The sequence below is a fragment of the Megalobrama amblycephala genome, linkage group LG19, assembly GCF_018812025.1.
Source record: "Megalobrama amblycephala isolate DHTTF-2021 linkage group LG19, ASM1881202v1, whole genome shotgun sequence".
In the NCBI taxonomy this organism is placed as follows: Eukaryota; Metazoa; Chordata; class Actinopteri; order Cypriniformes; family Xenocyprididae; genus Megalobrama; species Megalobrama amblycephala.
Window position 1 is genome coordinate 452,501 of NC_063062.1, and position 20,000 is coordinate 472,500.

The window sequence follows — 20,000 nt, forward strand, 5'->3', positions numbered from 1 at the left end:
AGCGTCAGACAGAGCAGACGGCAGCTCCAGCCCGAAGCAACACACCTCAGAAGAGGAGCAGAAATCACAGGTGTGTGTGTGTGTGTGTGTGTGTGTGTGTGACTGAGAGTGATGGTCATCACGTTCATTCTGAGACTGATCTGATGTGTGTGTGTTTGTCTTCAGATCTCCACAGATGTGTCAGTGAAGGACGTCAGTGCTGCAGAGGACAGCAGGTCTCCGTCTTCTGTTTCTGTTCATTCATGTTTTCTAGTCATAATCACGTGTTCGTATGTTAGTGTTCAGCACTGCAGCATCAGCTCTTTTCTCTCAGTGTCTGAAACGCTTAGTTCGAAGATTCGGTCTCTCTAAACCCCGCCTTTCTGAGAGCTGCTCTGCTGTGATTGGTCAGAAACCAAACGCTCATTATCATATCTGAATCTCAGCTCTTGATTCACAGCGATACGAACAGTGACAGTTTTACCGTATCAATCTCTTTGGCAGCAGAAAACAGCGTCTTCTCGACACGAACAACACGAACCAAACTTTTCCAGTCTCAGACACAACTACAGTGATTGAGGGCGGGGCAAAGAGACGCTGTTCAGCCAATGAACACCAGATGCAGGCATTATGCAAATGAGTTATATTGTTACATGTTACTGGAATGAAACAGAAAGTGAGACTGAATTACTGACGACTCATTTCAGTTCAGAATTGCTTTCTTTTAGGAGACAAACTCCATTTATTTGATCTTTTGATCTTTAAAACTTTGCAGAGTTTTTACGTTCACAAACGGCTTTATTACTACATGACAGGGAATATCCTAAAAAACATAATATGGGCACTTTAAAAACATTCTTCTGCTGCTCTTCATGCATGTGACAGGTTTAGTTTTTACTGAGTTCAGGGTGGGTTAGTTCTGTCAGAGATGAGTGACGTGAGATGTTTCTTCTTCAGGACGTTGATGCCGCCACCAGCTGCTCCAATCAGAAAGAGATTGCGAGAAGAGACCTGCAGCAAAACCCTCACACACACAGGTGTGTAAACACACACACACACACACACACACACACACACACACACACACACACACACAGCTGTCATTAGCATACAGGGATTATTCTTGAACCTAAAATGACATCATGAACTCTCTGATCTCCTGCAGCTGATGAAGAACAGCAGGAGAAGAAGATGAAGATTCCAGAAGATTCCAGCAGCTGCTCTGGACTCGTTCCGTACGGAGGAGACTCATCGGATGAGGAAGAGGAGCGCATGCGCGGCGGCGGGAGTAAGAGCGCGGTCTGAACTGCAGCATCACAGACTTTATTTCATCACATGTTTGACTCGCAGGACTGATGTGGATCTGTTCCTATGGAATAATAAAGAAGTAAACGCCACACAGATGCTGCCGTCTCCTTTATTCAGCTCAAGAATCTCTTCGGATCATCACGGGCGCGTGACGTACGCGGGTGCCGACAGGCCGGTGCGGAGCGTCAGCGCTCCGGGGTTGTCCAGGGCGAAGCAGGGGTGCAGGTAGTGCAGGAAGTGACAGCTGAAGGTGTGCAGGTGCTGCCGCAGCGCCGCGTTATAGAAGGACAGGATTCCAGCCGCGTAATCCAGAAACACGCCGATCCGCAGCGGCTGCACCGTGATGCGGATGTCCGGCGTCCAGCCGTTGTGCAGGAACTCGTATTTATGCCTGCAGAGGAAGAGCATGTGATCAGATTAATTAGTTTCTTTATCATGTAAACCAGTTCAACCTTCAAACTCAAACCCATAATAAACGGCAGTGTCCTCAGGAAGCGGCCGAATGGGATCAGCGTAATATAAACTTCACTAAATCAATCCTGTGGTTGGTAAACGCTGATGATGTCATAATGTTCACAGCTTTGATTTATCGAAATGATCAAGATTATTATTGAAGTTGATTTTCATTCTGATGTGAGGGAAAGTGTTTCTCTGGAATTAATCCTCTGTTTTACCGGTTTGATTCTCGGCCGACTGTGAGCGTTAGCCAATCACAGCGTGACACGCTGCCTGTCATGTGACCTTCACCTTCATGCCCCGCTATAGGACAACTTCAGAAAAATTAGCGATTTATTCCATCTCTTTCCTTTAATCAGTGTGTTTTAATCTTTGGACCAGGGGTGTCCAGACTCGGTTCTGCAGAGTTCAGCTCCAAGCCCAGTTAAACACCTGAACCAGCTGATCAAGATCTAACTAGGCATATAGAAACTTCCAGGCAGGTGTTTTGGAGCTCAACTCTCCAGGACTGAGTTTGGACCCCCTGCTTTAGACTGTGGATTATTTTCAGCAGGAGGGAGATCACATGACCGCTGATGTTTCCTCACGTTTTCTGCTTCGAGACCAAGAGAATTACACGCGTGTTGCGTGAGTGTTTCTCATCTCCAGTCCTCCCAGGATGCTTTAGATCAGCGATTCTCAACTTTTTTTGACTGATACTGTGCTATATCATAAAGATGTTCATTTACAAAATATTATATATCAGTATCAATATATTAAAATGACACAATAATTGTAAACTAAAGGATTAGTTCACTTTCAAATTAATATTTCCTGATAATTTACTCTCCTCCATGTCATCCAAGATGTTCATGTCTTTCTTTCTTCAGTGGAAAAGAAATGAAGGAAAACATTCCAGGATTTTTCTCCATATAGTGGACTTCACTGGGGTTCAACGGGTTGAAGGTCCAAATGTCAGTTTCAGTGCAGCTTCAAAGAGCTCTACATGATCCCAGACGAGGAATAAGAGTCTGATCTAGAGAAACCATCAGACATTTTCTCAAAAAAATTACAATTTTATACTTTTTAACAATAAATACTCATCTTGAACTAGCTCTCTTCTTCTTCTCTATTAGTATTCCAGCAGTGTAGACACTGCTAAGTGTATTACTGCCCTCCACAGGTCAAAGTTTGAACTAATTGTTATATACTTGCACTAGCATATTGAATATGACAATTTAGAAAATGTCCGATGGTTTCTCTAGATAAGACTCTTATTCCTCGTCTGGGATCATGTAGAGCTCTTTGAAGCTGCACTGAAACTGACATTTGGACCTTCAACCCGTTGAACCCCAGTGAAGTCCACTATATGGAGAAAAATCCTGGAATGTTTTCATCAAAAACCTTCATTTCTTTTCCACTGAAGAAAGAAAGACATGAACATCTTGGATGACATGGAGGAGAGTAAATTATCAGGAAATTTGAAAGTGAACTAATTCTTTAAATTAAATTTCATAATACCAAAAACTAAAAGTTCTTCATGGTTTGCATGTTTTATTACAAATAAAGATGCATGACTTTTACATTTTGTGATTAGTTTTTTTTAATCATTTGTTTACTCATTAAAAGCAATTTTACTCAATAAAATACATTTTTATATGTTTTAATGTATATATTCATTTTTTATATTCATTTCCAGGTCTATTAAAAAAAAACTTTTCTTAAAATATCCAGGTTGTCTAAGATCATGAGAACCCTGGGTCTTAAAAATGGCGATTGTTAAAGGAACAAATTAAAACTAGAAAGTAAAGTTCAATTCTAATGCATTAACATGAATTAGCATGTTTCTATCATGAATTACACTGTTAGAATGTTTTTGCTCACTTGATAGCAAGTTTTAGCAACAAATTAGCATGTTGCTACCTTGTTATTAGCATGAGTTAGCATGTTTTAGCATTTTGTTAACATGAATTAACATGTTACTAGCATGTTTTAACACGTGAATTAATGTTTACCATGTTGTTAACATGAATTAGCATGTTGCTAACATGCTTTACCATTTTGTTAGCATGTTTTATTATGTCATTAGCTTGTTTTAGCACATTGCTAGCATGTTTTAACATTTTGCTAACAGGAATTAACATGTTTTAACACATTAACATTAACATGTTTTCGCACATTGCTAGCATGAATTAACCTGTTGTTAGGATGTTGCTAACCTGAATTCGCACATTGCTATCTATTTTTAATGCATGAATTGGAGCTTTTCACGTTTGTCACGTGACGCACCTGGACGGCGTGACGATGTGTCTCATGCACCAGGACGTGTTGTTCCCGCCCAGGTAGGAGTTGCGCTGCGTGTCCTCGTACGCCACGCCCACGCGGAACTCTGTGTCTTCGTCCACCTCGATCTCCCAGTAATACTGCCCTCTGATGGGCACCAGGTCGCCCAGAACCGCCACACACCTGCAAGACACACAACGGTCACGAGCTGCACGCGACCCGCTTCAGAGAGCGAGCGCTGGCGGCGTGTGCGACCTGGCGAAGGTGCTGTCGCTGAAGGTCATGTGACTGAGAGGAAGATCTTCATCCAGGTAGAACATGGTGAGGCCGTCGGCCGACAGCGACAGACTGGGATGTGCCGTGTCCTCCAACAGGTGGAAAAACGTACCTGTCACACAAACACACGTCACACACGGCGTTCATCAGCCCACAGGCTCACACAGGCTGAATTCAGCTGAACCTGCGGTGGAGACGTCGATGGGTTCGCTCCTCTCGCTCGGGCCGCCGATGTTCACGGCTCTGACGCTGATGATGTAGCGCTTCCACGGCTGCAGCTGCACCAGACACTCGCAGGACGGGATCGCCACGATGGACCTGCCGGGAGAAAGAGTGTGTGTCACGATCAACCCTGAGGAGACGCTTCACGACAGGAGATCAGATGGTCCGATGGGAGCTTCTAAGCAGAAAATAATCATGTTAGTCACATCAAATCTTTGAAAGTTATTTGGAGTTTAGTGGAGCATTGTGATCGTGTCGCTTCAGAAGATGCCAGTCGAGTCGAATGGATTCAGTTTTGAGTCACAATATCAACAGAAACGCCTGCAATCTTCTTCAGAATGTCGTACAGGTTTTGAAGGATGTGTGTGTGTGTGTGTGTGTGTGTGTGTGTGTGTGTGTGTGTGTGTGTGTGTGTCACTGACTCAGTCGCAGTGCTGCTGCCGTCTGCGTCGCTCTCTCTGAACTCCAGCGTGTACGACTCCACAGGGTTCGTGTTTCCAGAGTCCCAGCGGATCAGCGCCGCGTCCAGGCTGCTCACACACTGCCGTGGCTTGATGACGGGAGGAGAGGGAACTGCACACACACACACACACACACACACACACACACACACACACACACACACACACACACACACACACACACACACACGGGCGTTACACGAGGTCAGCGCAGCAGTGACCTGCAGGACAGCTGCACGTACCCGTCATGTAAACGGCTCTCTCGCTGGCCGGGCTGATGCCGGTGGTGTTGGTGGCCGTGACCCAGAGCTCGTACTGCGCGTTTGGAAGCAGATCGGACACTGTGCAGTGCGTCTCCTTCACCTTCAGCTGAGACACTGTCACACACACACACACACACACACACACACACACACACACACACACACACACACACAGCTGCAGTTGAGCACTAACCCTGCAGCCCAATCTAAACTTCACTGGTCAAATCACGACAGTTTAAACAAATACCAGCCTGACCCCTGACCCCTGACCTCAGTATAGTGCTAGTCTTACAGTCTGACAGATTGAGCATTACTGTATCAGATCCTGATCTTTCTGAAGTCTGATCTTTTCTGGACTGTTGAGTAGAAATGATCTGGTTTGGGTAATGATGGCGTGCGTTTACCGTCCTGCGGCGTCTCCATGGTGCAGTCGTCCGAGATCAGACGCCAGTGAAGCTCGTAGAACTCGACGGTGTCGTCCGAGAACAGACTCCAGCACACGTGCAGCGACGTGTCCGTGGCCGAGTTACAGATCTGAGGGTTCATGACTGGAGCTGATGGAGCTGGACACACACACACACACACACACACACACACACACACATTTCATATTGTACACTATTTTGTGAGATAGACTTTGTGCTCACATTAAGTTTTCCGCTTTGCTACATGTCAATCAAATTTGCAAGAAGAAATTCAGCCAAAGTTCAGAGTTCAGGTCTCTATTCCTCACTGTAACTGGACGGATCCAGTTTATGATCAGCTGACCTCAGTGTAAAGATGCTCATGTTGATGTTCGTCTGAAGGTTACAGAGGTTCAGAACCAGATGTTTGTAGTTTAGTATCAATATATGATCTTGTAGGACTGAGGAATAAAAGTTTAAAAAGTTACAGTATGTTTTTATAGTACAATGATCTCCAAAGATCAAGATCCATTCGATTCCTCACGACACTAGCCCTTTAAACGACAGTAAAAGTTTTTTATGAAGCCATAAATTTGTCTCGGTGTCTCTCAGTGGCTGTTAAACCCGTCAAGAGCATCATTAGCTCTGTTTACATTCTATGTTGTAAATTTAATTGATGTGTAAAATCTGAATATTTTGTGCTTTCATCAGTTCATTCGGTTACATGACTTTTCTTAATGTGCCTCTGAATTTGTTTAGTAAATAATGTTTTCATTGAAGTTCTTCATATCCACCTTAAGTTTTATTTGCATCTTGGTGTTTCCATCCAGCATTTCTCATGCACATCCTAAAATACGTAGATGGAAACACAACTAATATAAGAGCAGCAGCTGCCGTCTGACCTGGAAGCAGGTTTATGGAGTCCATCATCTGTCTGACATCGGACAGATCCGTCGTCGGCACATCAAAGTCCAGAGACACTCCCAGCTTCAGATCCACTTCCGTACTGGAAAACTGCTCAACTCTGATTGGACAGAATATGACAGATCATTCCTGATTGCTTTATCTACGACTTTATTGTCCTGTCATTCCAGATGAAGGAGGAGCATGTTGGAAGCTCAAACACGGACTGTTGAGATGTTCATATCTAATGAACGTAAAGCCTCAAATGTTCTTGGTTCGTCTTGTGACCGATCGTGATGCGGCAGGTTTGAATACGACGACTTCAGCTTCGGTCCAACATTAACATCCACTCGTGTGGAAAAGAGCAACATGAACATTCTGCTAAACATCTGCTTTTGTGAAGACAATGTAGAAACATTTCATAGTATTTGGCAACCCTTTCTATCATAGTTTAAAAAAGAGAAAAACTCAATGGACTGGTAATTTCTCGTTCTGAGCATTACTGCTTCTTATCTCTCTTATTAAGCATCAATAAAAAGAGTTTAACTAAACATCTTTTTGTATTCCACAGAAGAACAAAAGAAAGTCACACTGGTTTCAAACTAAATGAGTATTAGAGTGATTATTAGACACACCACACACTGAATTCCTTACCTCTTGATAACGGGCATGACGGCCTGTCAATCAGAGAGGGAGGGCGGGTCAAACACGGCACTGATTATGTCACGGTTCTCTAATAAGCCTGAATCATTGGTGCTGATCTCTGACCTGCAGGAAGGCGCGTTTGTCTTGTCTGCGGTGAACTTCCTGTGCGCTCTCGATCAGCTCTTTGGAGGCGTCCAGTGTTTGGCCGCACTGCAGCAGCTCGCCGTACAGACGCTCCAGCTTGCGGTTCTTCTGCTCGTCCAGCGCCGCTGCTCGCGCATCGTTCCTCTGTGAAAGCGTCTGCAGGACCTCGTTATAGTGCTGCTCCAGGTTCTGCTCCTGACGCCCAAAGTTCTCCTGGAAACACACACACACTGCGTGAAAACATCACCTGAACGTGTGCGTGACGGCACAGATGATGCTCGAGTCCACGGACCTCCACAGTGATGAAAATCTCCTCCAGGTTACTGGCAAAGTTTTCCATCTCAACGATCTTCTCGCTCAGCTTGCTCCTGCTTCGGGACAGTTCATCCTGGAGAAGCACATGTGGTCACATCACACACCTGCACAGGTAGGAGGAGCAGATCAAACCTGTATGACTCTACGACTCGTTCTCACCTTCATCTGCTGCGCGGCGGTGGCGGGCGCGAGGAGCGTGTGACACGCGTGTGCCGCGGCGCCGGTGCGTGTGAGTGTGCGGCACTGAGAGCAGAAGGCATCGGGGGAAAGTGAGTCCTGCACCATCACAAATGCATCTTCATCAGCGGCCTCCTCCTCCTCGCTCAGCTCCTCCGTGATCACATCCAGACAACTCCTCGCCTCATACGCGTCCATACTGACCGAGAGACGAGACGATCATCAGAAACTCTTCTGCTCTGATCTTCACATTCATCCATTCACCGGCTGTTTATATCTTCCTGAATGTTCACTTTATCCTGTTGTGTTTATCTTATTTTTATTGTGTGTGTGTGTGTGTGTGTGTGTGCTGATCCTCAATGAAAATACTGAGTACTTTGAAAGTACTTTGAGAGTTGAGATTTGGCTAGAAAGGTGTTTTGAATCGACACACTTGTATGCAGTGTCAGACGTAAGACAGTCATGTAATCAGATTACTTTTTTCAAGTAACTAGTAAAGTAACTACTTTTAAATTCACAACAAAATATCTTTTTCAAGTTAGTAGTGTTTTCCCATGTATTGACTGAAATCTCTCCGCTGATGGCGCCGTGAATGACTGACCCGGTGTGGATCTCCACAGCTGTTTTACTGTTTTTGTTAGTTTGTCCTGTCTTTAGTTATTCTTCTACAATCAGTTTCACCAGGGACGTACACACCGCCCAATCTTTCACCAGTTTTTGATTATTCTGATGTTTTTCTGGACATTATAGTTCCAGGACGCGCAAACCCGGAAAGCGAGCCGGCGTGCTAGTCAAGTCAAGCTCAGATAATGTGGCTTTAGGACGGCGCTGTATCCGCTGTATCAGTATCCATCTGCCAAATCTCTGCTCCCTAACCCAATAAAACTGAGAAACTTCTTCCTCTGACCTGAATGAATAAGGACTTCTTGAACTTTGTGTTTCACAGAAACCTGGCTGAATGAAGCCATCCCAGACAGCGCGCAACATCTGCCGGGCTTCCAGCTGTTCAGAGCGGATTGCGATGCGGAGTCAGTGGGGGACTAATTTTTGGGGACTTTAATAAAGCAAATCTTTCCCATGAACTGCCTAGACAGCACAATACATGTCCCACCAGAGACAGTAATACACTGGACTGTTACACCACAATTAAGGATGCATATCACTCTGTTCCACATGCAGCTTTAGGGCTCTCTGATCACCGTCTGCTTCATCTTATACTGATCTACAGTAAATCATCTAAACCTGTAGAAAAGACTGTAAAGAGATGGACCAACGAAACAGAGCGGGCGTTACAAGCCTGTTTCTGCTGCACTGATAAGAGTGTTTCTGAAGCTGCTGCCACCGATCTGGACGAGCTCACTGATACTGTAACATCATCACACATCACTTCCTGTGATGATATGTGCATCCCTACTAGGACTCATTTAACCTACAAAAAAACTATGGTTCACAGTAAAACTCAGACAGCTTTGTCAAGTCAAAGAAGATGCCTACAGGAACGGGAACAGAGTCTTGTATAATCAGGCCAAAAACACCCTGACAGAGAAGATCAGAGGAACTACTATAAAACTGAAAACGACCCGCATCAGTGTGGAAAAGACTAACTATAAGACACCACTCCCCAGCGCTGTGCCGATGATTTGAATGAGTGTTACTGCAGGTTCTCACACCCCACAGCTGTTCTGAGCTTCTCCACGCATAAAAAGAGCTGTCTGTCTGGTGCAGTCATAACAACCTGGAGCTGATTGAACACACATGATTGTGGACTTCAGGAGAAACCCCCAGCATTACTCCCACTCAGCATCATGAACAGCACTGGAGCACCACCATCTCTCAGGACCTGAAGTGGGACACTCACTTGTATTTCCTTCGCCAGCTGAAGAAGTTCAACCTGCCACAGGAGCTGCTGAAACAGTTCTATGTAGTCATTGAATCCTTTGCACTTCTATAACTGTCTAGTTCGGCTCAGCTACCAGATCAGATCTCAGAAGACTAGAGCGGACAGTCCGGACTGCTACACCCTCCCCACTCTCCAAAAACTGTCCTCATCCAGAGTGAGTAAAAGGGCTGGCAAAATCACTCTGGATTCCTCACATCCAGGCCACTTGCTCTTTGAACCGTTGCCGTCTGGTCGGCGCTACAGAGAACTGAACACCAGATCAACCAGACACAAGAGAAGTGTCTTCCCTCAGGCCATCGAACTCATCATGAACAGTTAAATGCCTCCACTCGGCTTATTTTGTTCTTATCATGTTATTCTGTCTGTGCTGTGGAAGCTTCTGTCACCAACACTAATTCTCGTATGTGTGAGTGTACCTGACACTAAAGCTCTTTCAGATTCAGAGTGAAGCGAGTGTTCGCTGTGTGAACATGATGGTTACTAATGTGAGCAGGCGTTTATTCATCTCACTTGCACAAAAACAGATTCATATTCATCTAAATGAATAAAAAACAGTGAAATACAAACTCAAAATATTATGCAAACCAGCAATAATTAAATATGTTAAATAGGCTAATACAAATATTCCTTATGTATTTAATCTCACTTTATTAACCGATGTCTTTGCTGCTGACTTTAAATGATCAAATTCAACCATACGAAAATGACTTACGTTTGACTTTCAGCCTGAGGCTTATTCATCTCACTGTTGTAATAAAAGTCCTTTACATTTGCCAAAAATAGAACTTTTGTTATTACAAAATAAAAAAGCTTGCAGCCCAGATGAGAAAAAGTAACGAAAAAAGTAACAATACTTTCCACAAAACGTAACTAAATAAAGCACTTAGTTATTTTAGGGAGTAACGCAATATTTTGTAACACATTGTTAAAAGTAATTTCCCAGCATTGGTTGTATATTCCTAATTCCTAATCTGTGGAGCTAATTACAGTGACTATAGACTACAGCTGACCATAAAATCATCTTTTCACAGATTTAGAAAAAGTAAGATGAGGTTTTGCTATTCGATAGGCAACACACAGTTTAAACACACACACAGACACACACACAGACACACACACACACACACATTCAATACAGCCATAAACAAGCTTAACAATAACAGCTTCTTTCTTGCATTTATCTTCGAACAGATACGGTCAAAGTAATAAAATCATTGAGGAATACCTGCAGTGTCTCGCGCTCGTGCTCGTGTTCAGTGTTTCAGGACAGATAAATATAGACTGACGTGTCGAATATCAGCAGCGGCTCAAAAACCCTCAATGTGAATCTCGCTCAGTTTACAGTCACTGCAGATACATTAATAACACTAAAACTTTAATAATAACCATTTAATAATGTCAATCACACTTCTGGTTCTTCATTCATCATTGCATGTTCTCTGAATGTAAAGTTCGATGTAATTTTTATATTTAAATATGATATTTTATATTTAGGTTTTCATGTCTAAACGCATTCGGTTTATGTTCTGATGTTTATATTTCACACAATAAATCACGAATGATGCAGTGACGGGCCTTTGTTATTCAGATCAATCTGGCAAAATTCGAAAAATTAGTTTTATTGCCCAATTGTTTTTTTTCCTATAAAGGATTTACAGAAAATTTCCCGTTAATGAATATTAATTGGCAGAATTGGTCTCATCTGAATCAGCAGTTTCTGTAGTTTAATTTCATGTAAATCAATCTTTTCTTCAAACAGAAATATCATTTAAAGACCCACATCAGCCTCAGTCTGAGAATGAAACCGAATGAAATGAGTTCTAATATCTGGTAAATAATGAATAATAATGAATCTGAGGGTCATGGGCAGAGAACGCTGGAATTCCCCGTGTCACGTGACCACGGGATGACGTCAGATGACGACGGCGGAAGTGCAACAAGTCGAACACAGCTGAACACAAACGCGATGAGCGACGCGGACGGCGAGCGGATGGACAGCTTGGACGGATGGGTCGCCGTTAAAAGCGACGCCTTCGACGACAGCGAGAGCCACAAACTCAGGTTTATAGTGGAGTGGAACGAGATCGAGACAAAGTTCGCGGTGACATGTCATAACCGGACGCTGCAGCGGCGCGGAGACGCGAGCGGCAGCTGCGCTGGTCTGTTCTCCAGCGCGCAACTCAGATACGTGCACGCGCACCTGAGCGCCGTCCGGGACGAGCTCGAGCCGCTGTTCCCCGACCTGACGGGGTTTCGGGAGCCGAGTGTGTGGGACCTGCTGTTCTCCAGCGCGCCGCGGAGCGATGCTGACGCGCAGTGCAGGCAGCTGGAGCGGTACTTCAGCACCGCCGTGGACGCGTGCGGCCGCATGATCGTGCTGGACGCGCTGTTTAGCGTCACTGAGGCGGATGAGCGCGATTACTTCGAAAACATGCAGGAGTTTAAGTGCAGAGCGATGCGGGACGAGATTACACGCGCCAAAGACAAGCTGCGCGCGGTGAGGCGCGACACTGACCCGGGCGGGACCTGAGCTGTTCTATTCTATTCTATTCTATTCTGTTCTGTTCTGTTCTGTTCTGTTCTGTTCTATTCTGCTCTATTCTGTTCTATTCTATTCTGCTCTATCTGTTCTTTTCTATTCTATTGTTTTGTTCTATTCTATTCTGCTCTATTCTGTTCTGTTTTGTTCTATTCTATTCTGCTCTATTCTGTTCTGTTCTATTCTGCTCTATTCTGTTCTATTCTGCTCTATTCTGTTCTATACTATTCTGTTCTATTCTGTTCTTTTCTATTCTATTCTATTCTATTCTGTTCTATTCTATTCTATTGTTTTCTGTTCTATTCTATTGTGTTCTGTTCTATTCTATTCTATTCTGCTCTATTCTGTTCTGTTCTATTGTGTTCTGTTCTATTCTATTCTATTGTGTTCTATTCTATTCTATTCTATTCTATTGTGTTCTATTCTGCTCTAGTCTATTCTATTCTGTTCTTTTCTATTCTATTCTGTTCTATTCTGTTCTGTTCTATTCAATTCTGCTCTATTCTGTTCTATTCTATTCTGTTCCGTTCTATTCTATTCTATTCTGCTCTATTCTGTTCTATTCTGCTCTATTCTGTTCAGTTCTATTCTGTTCTGTTCTATTGTGTTCTGTTCTATTCGGTAACACTTTACTTGAAGGGGTGTGCATAAGACTGACATGACACCTTCATAATCATGACATGACACGTGTCATGAATATGAAGAAGGTTTTATGAATGTTTATGACAACTGTCATTAAGTGTCATTCGCTCAATTATGTCATTTTTAATGCAAAGATGACATTGTTTGAGATGTCTTTGTTACGACAACTTGACGTAAACCAATACATCATAACCTGTCAGTGTCTTTGTCATGACAACTTGACATTAGCAAAACATCTTAACCTGTCATAAACATGACATAGAAGATTGATTATCAAACTTAAAAAAACTACTTAGCTTTATGGGTTAACATTACATTACATTATTTTGGCAACACTTCAGTATAGGGAACACATATATAAACGATTAACTATGACTTTTCTTATTCTGTTCTATTCTACTCTATTCTGTTCTATTCTATTCTGTTCTACTCTATTCTGTTTTATTCTGTTCTATTCTGATATATTCTATTCTACTCTATTCTGTTCTGTTCTATTCTCTTCTGTTATATTCTGCTCTATTCTGGTCTATTCTATTCTGCTCTATTCTATTCTGATATATTCTATTCTATTGTGTTCCATTCTGTTCTGTTCCATTTTATTCTATTGTGTTCTAATCTGTTGTATTCTATTGTGTTCTGTTCTAGTCTATTGTGTTTTGTTCTATTCTATTCTGCTCTATTCTATTTTGCTCTATTTTGTTCTTCTCTATTCTATTCTGTTATATTCTATTCTATTCTGTTCTGTTCTATTCTATTCTGCTCTATTCTGTTATATTCTATTCTACTCTGTTCTGTTATGTTCTATTCTGTTATATTCTATTCTGCTCTGTTCTATTCTGTTCTGCTCTATTCTGTTATATTCTGCTCTATTCTGTTCTTTTCTATTCTATTCTGTTCTGCTCTATTCTATTCGGCTCTATTCTATTCTGATATATTCTATTCTATTGTGTTCCATTCTATTCTGTTCTATTCTATTCTATTGTGTTCTAATCTGTTGTATTCTATTCTATTGTGTTCTATTCTGCTCAGTTCTGTTCTATTCTATTCTGATATATTCTGTTCTATTCTATTCTGCTCTATTCTGTTCTTCTCTATTCTATTCTGTTATATTATATTCTGTTACATTCTATTCTGCTCTATTCTGTTCTATTCTGTTGTGATATATTCTATTCTGTTCTATTCTGTTCTATTCTATTCTGCTCTATTCTATTCTGCTCTATTCTGTTCTTCTCTATTCTATTCTGTTATATTATATTCTGTTCCATTCTATTCTGCTCTATTCTGTTCTATTGTATTGTATTGTATTGTATTGTGTTCTGTTCTATTCTTTTCTGTTCTATTCTGCTCTATTCTGTTCTATACTCTTCTGCTCTATTCTGTTCTATTCTGTTCTTTTCTATTCTATTCTGTTCTATTATATTCTGTTATATTCTGCTCTATTCTGTTCTGTTCTGTTCTGCTCTATTCTGTTCTATTCTGCTCTGTTCTGTTCTATTCTGTTCTGTTTTGTTCTATTCTATTCTGCTCTGTTCTGTTCTTTTCTATTCTGTTATATTCTATTCTACTCTATTCTGTTCTGTTCTGTTCTATTCTGATATATTCTATTCTACTCTATTCTGTTCTGTTCTATTCTCTTCTGTTATATTCTGCTCTATTCTGGTCTATTCTATTCTGCTCTATTCTGTTCTTTTCTATTCTATTCTGCTCTATTCTATTCTGATATATTCTATTTTATTGTGTTCCATTCTGTTCTGTTCCATTCTATTCTATTGTGTTCTAATCTGTTGTATTCTATTGTGTTCTATTCTAGTCTATTGTGTTTTGTTCTATTCTATTCTGTTCTTCTCTATTCTATTCTGTTATATTCTATTCTGTTCTGTTCTATTCTATTCTGCTCTATTCTGTTCTTTTCTATTCTATTCTGTTATATTCTACTCTATTCTGTTCTGTTCTATTCTATTCTGATATATTCTATTCTGTTATATTCTATTCTGCTCTGTTCTATTCTGTTCTGCTCTATTCTGTTATATTCTGCTCTATTCTGTTCTTTTCTATTCTAATCTGTTCTGCTCTATTCTATTCGGCTCTATTCTATTCTGATATATTCTATTCTATTGTGTTCCATTCTATTCTGTTCTATTCTATTCTATTGTGTTCTAATCTGTTGTATTCTATTCTATTGTGTTCTATTCTGCTCAATTCTGTTCTATTCTATTCTGCTCTATTCTGTTCTTCTCTATTCTATTCTGTTATATTATATTCTGTTACGTTCTATTGTGCTCTATTCTGTTCTATTCTATTGTGATATATTATATTCCGTTCTATTCTGTTCTATTCTGTTCTATTCTATTCTGCTCTATTCTATTCTGATATATTCTGTTATATTATATTCTGTTCCATTCTATTCTGCTCTATTCTGTTCTATTCTATTGTATTGTATTGTGTTCTGTTCTGTTCTATTCTTTTCTGTTCTATCCTGTTGTTGTTGTTGTTGTTGTTGATGATCACGAGGCTCCTCTGTCATTGTGTTGTTGTGGTTTTGTCTTCATCAGCTCGTTCAGAGTCACTCCAGCACTGACGGACTCCTGCGACTGATGAAGATCTATGAGGAGGAAGATGAAGCTTACAGGGAGTTTGTGAGTGTTGCGACTCAGTTCTACCAGAACCTTCTGCAGCCCTTCAGAGACATCAGAGAGATCGCCACACTTTACAAGACTGAGATTCTGGTACAGACACACATCAGAACACACTTTAACACATATAACTACAGCTCACATACATACTTTCCCTGTTCATCCGTACTGACTTATGAATCTGACCTGTCAATCACTCCCACTGATGTGTCGATAAAGGATGAGAATCCCTGTTTTAACCGATAAACATGATGTCAGAAGCAGCAGAAGTTCACGGACCGGGTCTGTGTTTGTGTTCAGAAATGTCTGCAGTACGAGGAACTGGGGCCGAAGCGAGTGAGTGAACTGAAAGCAGAGATGAACGAGTGGAATCAGCGCGGAGAATCAGCCGTTCACTCCATACAGGACAACACAGCTGACTACTTCAGAGACACATCCAAAGCCCTGACAGGTCAGACACACACACTCACACACACACACACACACACACACATCATTTACACTGGTCTATACATTCACATCTGCTCTTTACGATCAATACTGAACTAATCAAATGCTTCAATGTAAATCGGATGCATCACTTCTCGTCACAGTCTAGAAAAATCCCTAAAAAGTGTCACAGAAAGCTGCAAAGCACACAACATCTGTGGGGTCCCGAGCCTTCAGTCATGCAGCTCCTTATTTATGGAACTTGCTGCCACAAGATGTGCGAAACTGAAAGTCTTCTTGTTTTTAACTGCTTTAAGCTTGTGTTCAGTGTCCAGGCAGTAATCATCATCAATTTTTGTTTAATGTTGATTGTTTTATTGTGTTTGTAAGGTGTCCTCGAGTGTCATGTAAGGCGCCTATAAATAAAATGTGTAATAATTAGGGGTGTAACGATACGCTCAGGTCACGATACGATACGTATCTCGATACGGAGTTCACGATACAATACGTATCACGATATTTTGAACAAAATGAAACTGAAATTCAAACAAGATTTATTAAAAAAACATGAACAAATTTCAATAATTTTCCTTGTTGTACATACAAGATCACATTTCAATAAAATAAATAAATATAAAATTTTAATAAAAACCTTCTGTATTCAAATTAACAGTTGAATAGGGCTGTCTGTCACTGAAAAAAAATGTTAAATTTAACATGAACTTAGAATTATGAATAGGGGCCGTTCACATGTCGCGTCTAAAAACGCGTGGAAGGCGCGGCCGCACCGCTTCTCCTTCTTTCCAAAGCGCTTGCGCTCCCGTGGCGTCGGTCGTTGCTATGCAACCATGAACTGAGCTCTCCAAGAGGATCAGGATGTTTCTGCAAAGGATAAATGATTTCTAGCCCTTGCATTAGTTTTACGACGAGATATATTGATGGAGATAAGATATAAAAAACACCATGTACAGCTATGATCAGCTGTTCGGCTGAGCTTTTGATGTTTTGTTACGGAAAGGCCATAGCTGATCGGTTGATTCTTGTCACACGACCTGCGGTGCGCTTGCGGCATTCTGAGAAGTTGAGAATTGCATGCGCGTCGCGACCACGTTGATCCCATTATGAGCGCGCCTGCCGCCCGGCTACATTTGAAAATAATAACTGACTTGCACGCGGAAAAGACGCAATATGTAAACGGGCCCACAGAACTTCTTAAAGCAAAGCATCGCAAGCGTCTTTTGCTTTTCTGTGAGCACAGCTGGTGCTGTGCACTGCGGTGAAAGAAAGCCACGACTTTTCTCACGCGACCATGCAAGAGACTGACATGAGAAACGTTTAAACCTGCTTGCAAGATTCAATGTGTGCCCGAAACACTTACTGAACTAGAGAGCTGATTGAGATGCACCATCTACGATAAATCGTTACACCCCTAATACTTATAGTAATTTAAAAATGTGGTAGCATTGGATCTGGACAGGAAGGATAACTCTGGGAGTTGGAAGGGGTGTGTCGCGATTCTGCCTTCTCACATCGCGATACAGGTTCGTGGACCTGCGTATCGCGATTTCGGTTTCATATCGCATATCGTTACAGCCCTAGTAATAATAATAATAATCAGAAAACGGTCGTGTCGTAGGATGAGGCCACGCCCCCAATGAATAATGACATCATGAGTACTGCTGACATCATCACTCATGCAGTGACATTCGCTCACCAGAACGATTCACTTTACAGAACTCATTTCACTGCACGCACACACACAAACACACACACACACACACACACACACACACACACACACACAAACACACACACACACACACACACACATACACACACACACATACACACTCTCACACACTTGTAAATGGTTTCATATTGTAATGGTTTTTATACTGTGCAGACTGTACATTCTCTCCACCTACACCCCTACCCTAACCCTAACCTTTCAAAAAAAACACCGTTTAGTATGTTTTTTAAGCCATTTGGTTTACGAGGACAAAGGAAGTGTTCTCATAAACCATATATACAAGAAAACACACACACACAACTGTGAGTGTGATAGTTGATCTCTGCTGATAGTGTGTGTTTGTGTGTTCCTTCAGGTATGGTGAAACAGATGGAGCTGGATCAGAAGAGATTTGGCCACGCCTCTTGGGCAGTGGCCACGCCCAGACAAGAGAAACTCAGAATCCTATTGGCTAAAGAGACGCTGCAGCACATGAGGGCCAAAGAGATGTGTGTCAAACGCAAGAGAGACGAGATCAGAGAGCAGGTGTGTGTGTGTGTGTGTGTGTGTTTGTATTGTTATTATATAAGGTTACATATCATTAACCCTCTATGGTCAGGTCAAGTCACCTTTATTTATATAACCCTTTTTACAATGCAGATTGTGTCAAAGCATGGTACATTGTTGCCTTCTGGAAACATAGTCTATTTTAGTTTGTTTTTAATAAAATTAGGCTTTTAAATGAACTTTAAAAAAAAAAAAAAATTAATAAAGGAATGAAAATGTTGATTGATATTGTTATATTGTCCAATTTTAAGCAGGAAAAAACACCCCAAATACTTTTTTTTCCCTCACTGATAGCATATTGCGTATAGAGTGACACTGGTAATAGACAGAAACATACTGAAATGTTTTTGTATTTTAACACAGAAAAACATTTCCATATTCATATGCCCAGAATTTGACACTCATCCACAAGAGGGAGCAGTTTCACTCTCCTTCAGTGTTTTAAAGTGCATTATGGGTATTTTGATCTTGGTTTTGTGTATTTCTGTATTTTATCACTTTATACAAGCTCACATTTCCAAACACCCGAATCTGAGTTCAAAGGTTTTTGTGCTGGTTACCATGGAGACGAGTGGCGGTGTTCATCAGGCGACACACACACACAGAGCTGGTTGGTCACAGACGTGTGTGTGTTTGCAGATGCGCAGCGAGGCGGAGGCCGTGAGCGCCGTCAGTGCTCTGGAGCTGCAGTATTACGAGACGCAGCTGGAGCTTCACGACTGCAGGTTTGAGATCCTGAAGAACGAGGAGCTGCTGCTGCTGACGCAGATCCAGACCACACAGAGACAGATCCGAGGTCAGCTCTTCCGCTAAACTAATGATGTTCATGATGGCTTCTGTCCTGTTACCCTGACTGAACAGTTTGGAGTTTTTTCAGATGAATTAAAACCTGATTATTAGTCTGTTTTGATCATGAGGTCTGTGGGCTGCTTCACTGATTTCATATTTTACTAAATTAATAGAAACATTTACAGCCCAAAAACAGGTGTGATGGACAGTTTAATATCCGGCATGACAGACTGACGAGAGTGTGTGTGTGTGTGTGTGTGTGTGTGTTATGCAGAGCTGCAGGAGCAGGTGGTGTATTATGACACCTGTCAGGACCCCGAGGAGCTGCAGGATGTTCAGGTGGATGCAAGTCCCGCCCACTCACACCTGCAGCAGCAGCTGAAACAACTGGAGAGAAAAAGAGGAGCGATTTCATCACGCAGAGCTTACCTGAGAAACCAGCGGGTGAATGAAACACACACACACACACACACACACTGCAGGAGTTGTGTGTTTATCATGTGTGTGTGTGTGTGTCTGCAGGAGTTGTGTGTTTATCATGTGTGTGTGTGTGTGTCTGCAGGAGTTGTGTGTTTATCGTGTGTGTGTGTGTGTCTGCAGGAGTTGTGTGTTTATCGTGTGTGTGTGTGTGTGTCTGCAGGAGTTGTGTGTTTATCGTGTGTGTGTGTGTCTGCAGGAGTTGTGTGTTTATCGTGTGTGTGTGTGTGTGTGTCTGCAGGAGTTGTGTGTTTATCGTGTGTGTGTGTGTGTCTGCAGGAGTTGTGTGTTTATCGTGTGTGTGTGTGTGTGTCTGCAGGAGTTGTGTGTTTATCGTGTGTGTGTGTGTGTCTGCAGGAGTTGTGTGTTTATCGTGTGTGTGTGTGTGTGTGTCTGCAGGAGTTGTGTGTTTATCGTGTGTGTGTGTGTGTCTGCAGGAGTTGTGTGTTTATCGTGTGTGTGTGTGTCTGCAGGAGTTGT

The 20,000-nt window shown here is 42.0% G+C and overlaps 3 protein-coding genes across 7 annotated transcripts in view; 2 read left to right on the forward strand and 1 right to left on the reverse strand.

Annotated features, from left to right (window-relative positions):
- Positions 1 to 1,376, forward strand: part of LOC125254283 (KH homology domain-containing protein 4-like) — a 6,427-nt gene extending 5,051 nt beyond the window's left edge. Inside the window, exons 11-14 of the mRNA XM_048168836.1 lie at positions 1 to 70; positions 166 to 215; positions 937 to 1,016; positions 1,145 to 1,376. The exon at positions 1 to 70 is cut by the window's left edge and continues 11 nt beyond it. Of these exons, the coding sequence (XP_048024793.1) occupies positions 1 to 70; positions 166 to 215; positions 937 to 1,016; positions 1,145 to 1,284 (340 nt within the window). The 3' untranslated portion in view covers positions 1,285 to 1,376. The remainder of the gene's footprint in view (positions 71 to 165; positions 216 to 936; positions 1,017 to 1,144) is intronic.
- Positions 1,377 to 1,378: 2 nt separating this feature from the next.
- On the reverse strand, positions 1,379 to 11,633 carry LOC125254282 (fibronectin type III and SPRY domain-containing protein 2). 2 transcript variants are annotated; one of them, XM_048168835.1, is made up of 13 exons: positions 10,941 to 11,633; positions 7,798 to 8,014; positions 7,616 to 7,711; positions 7,303 to 7,536; positions 7,189 to 7,211; positions 6,534 to 6,655; positions 5,632 to 5,790; positions 5,207 to 5,341; positions 4,926 to 5,076; positions 4,466 to 4,599; positions 4,261 to 4,393; positions 4,012 to 4,188; positions 1,379 to 1,678 (listed from the first exon to the last, which is right to left on the reverse strand). In XM_048168835.1, the coding sequence occupies exons 2-13, from the start codon at positions 8,011 to 8,013 to the stop codon at positions 1,426 to 1,428; spliced, it is 1,833 nt and encodes a 610-aa protein (XP_048024792.1). In that variant the 5' UTR covers position 8,014; positions 10,941 to 11,633; the 3' UTR covers positions 1,379 to 1,425. The 2 variants fall into 2 exon arrangements, with proteins under 2 accessions (XP_048024792.1, XP_048024791.1); XM_048168834.1 differs by lacking the exon at positions 10,941 to 11,633 and adding an exon at positions 10,428 to 10,908.
- The window catches only part of LOC125254280 (WASP homolog-associated protein with actin, membranes and microtubules), a 13,945-nt gene continuing 5,563 nt past the window's right edge, over positions 11,619 to 20,000 (forward strand). For all 4 annotated transcript variants that reach the window (XM_048168830.1, XM_048168831.1, XM_048168832.1 and 1 more), the window contains exons 1-6: positions 11,619 to 12,212; positions 15,449 to 15,622; positions 15,830 to 15,980; positions 18,064 to 18,233; positions 18,894 to 19,050; positions 19,318 to 19,487. In XM_048168830.1, coding sequence (XP_048024787.1) covers positions 11,622 to 12,212; positions 15,449 to 15,622; positions 15,830 to 15,980; positions 18,064 to 18,233; positions 18,894 to 19,050; positions 19,318 to 19,487 — 1,413 coding nt within the window. In that variant the 5' untranslated portion in view covers positions 11,619 to 11,621. The remainder of the gene's footprint in view (positions 12,213 to 15,448; positions 15,623 to 15,829; positions 15,981 to 18,063; positions 18,234 to 18,893; positions 19,051 to 19,317; positions 19,488 to 20,000) is intronic.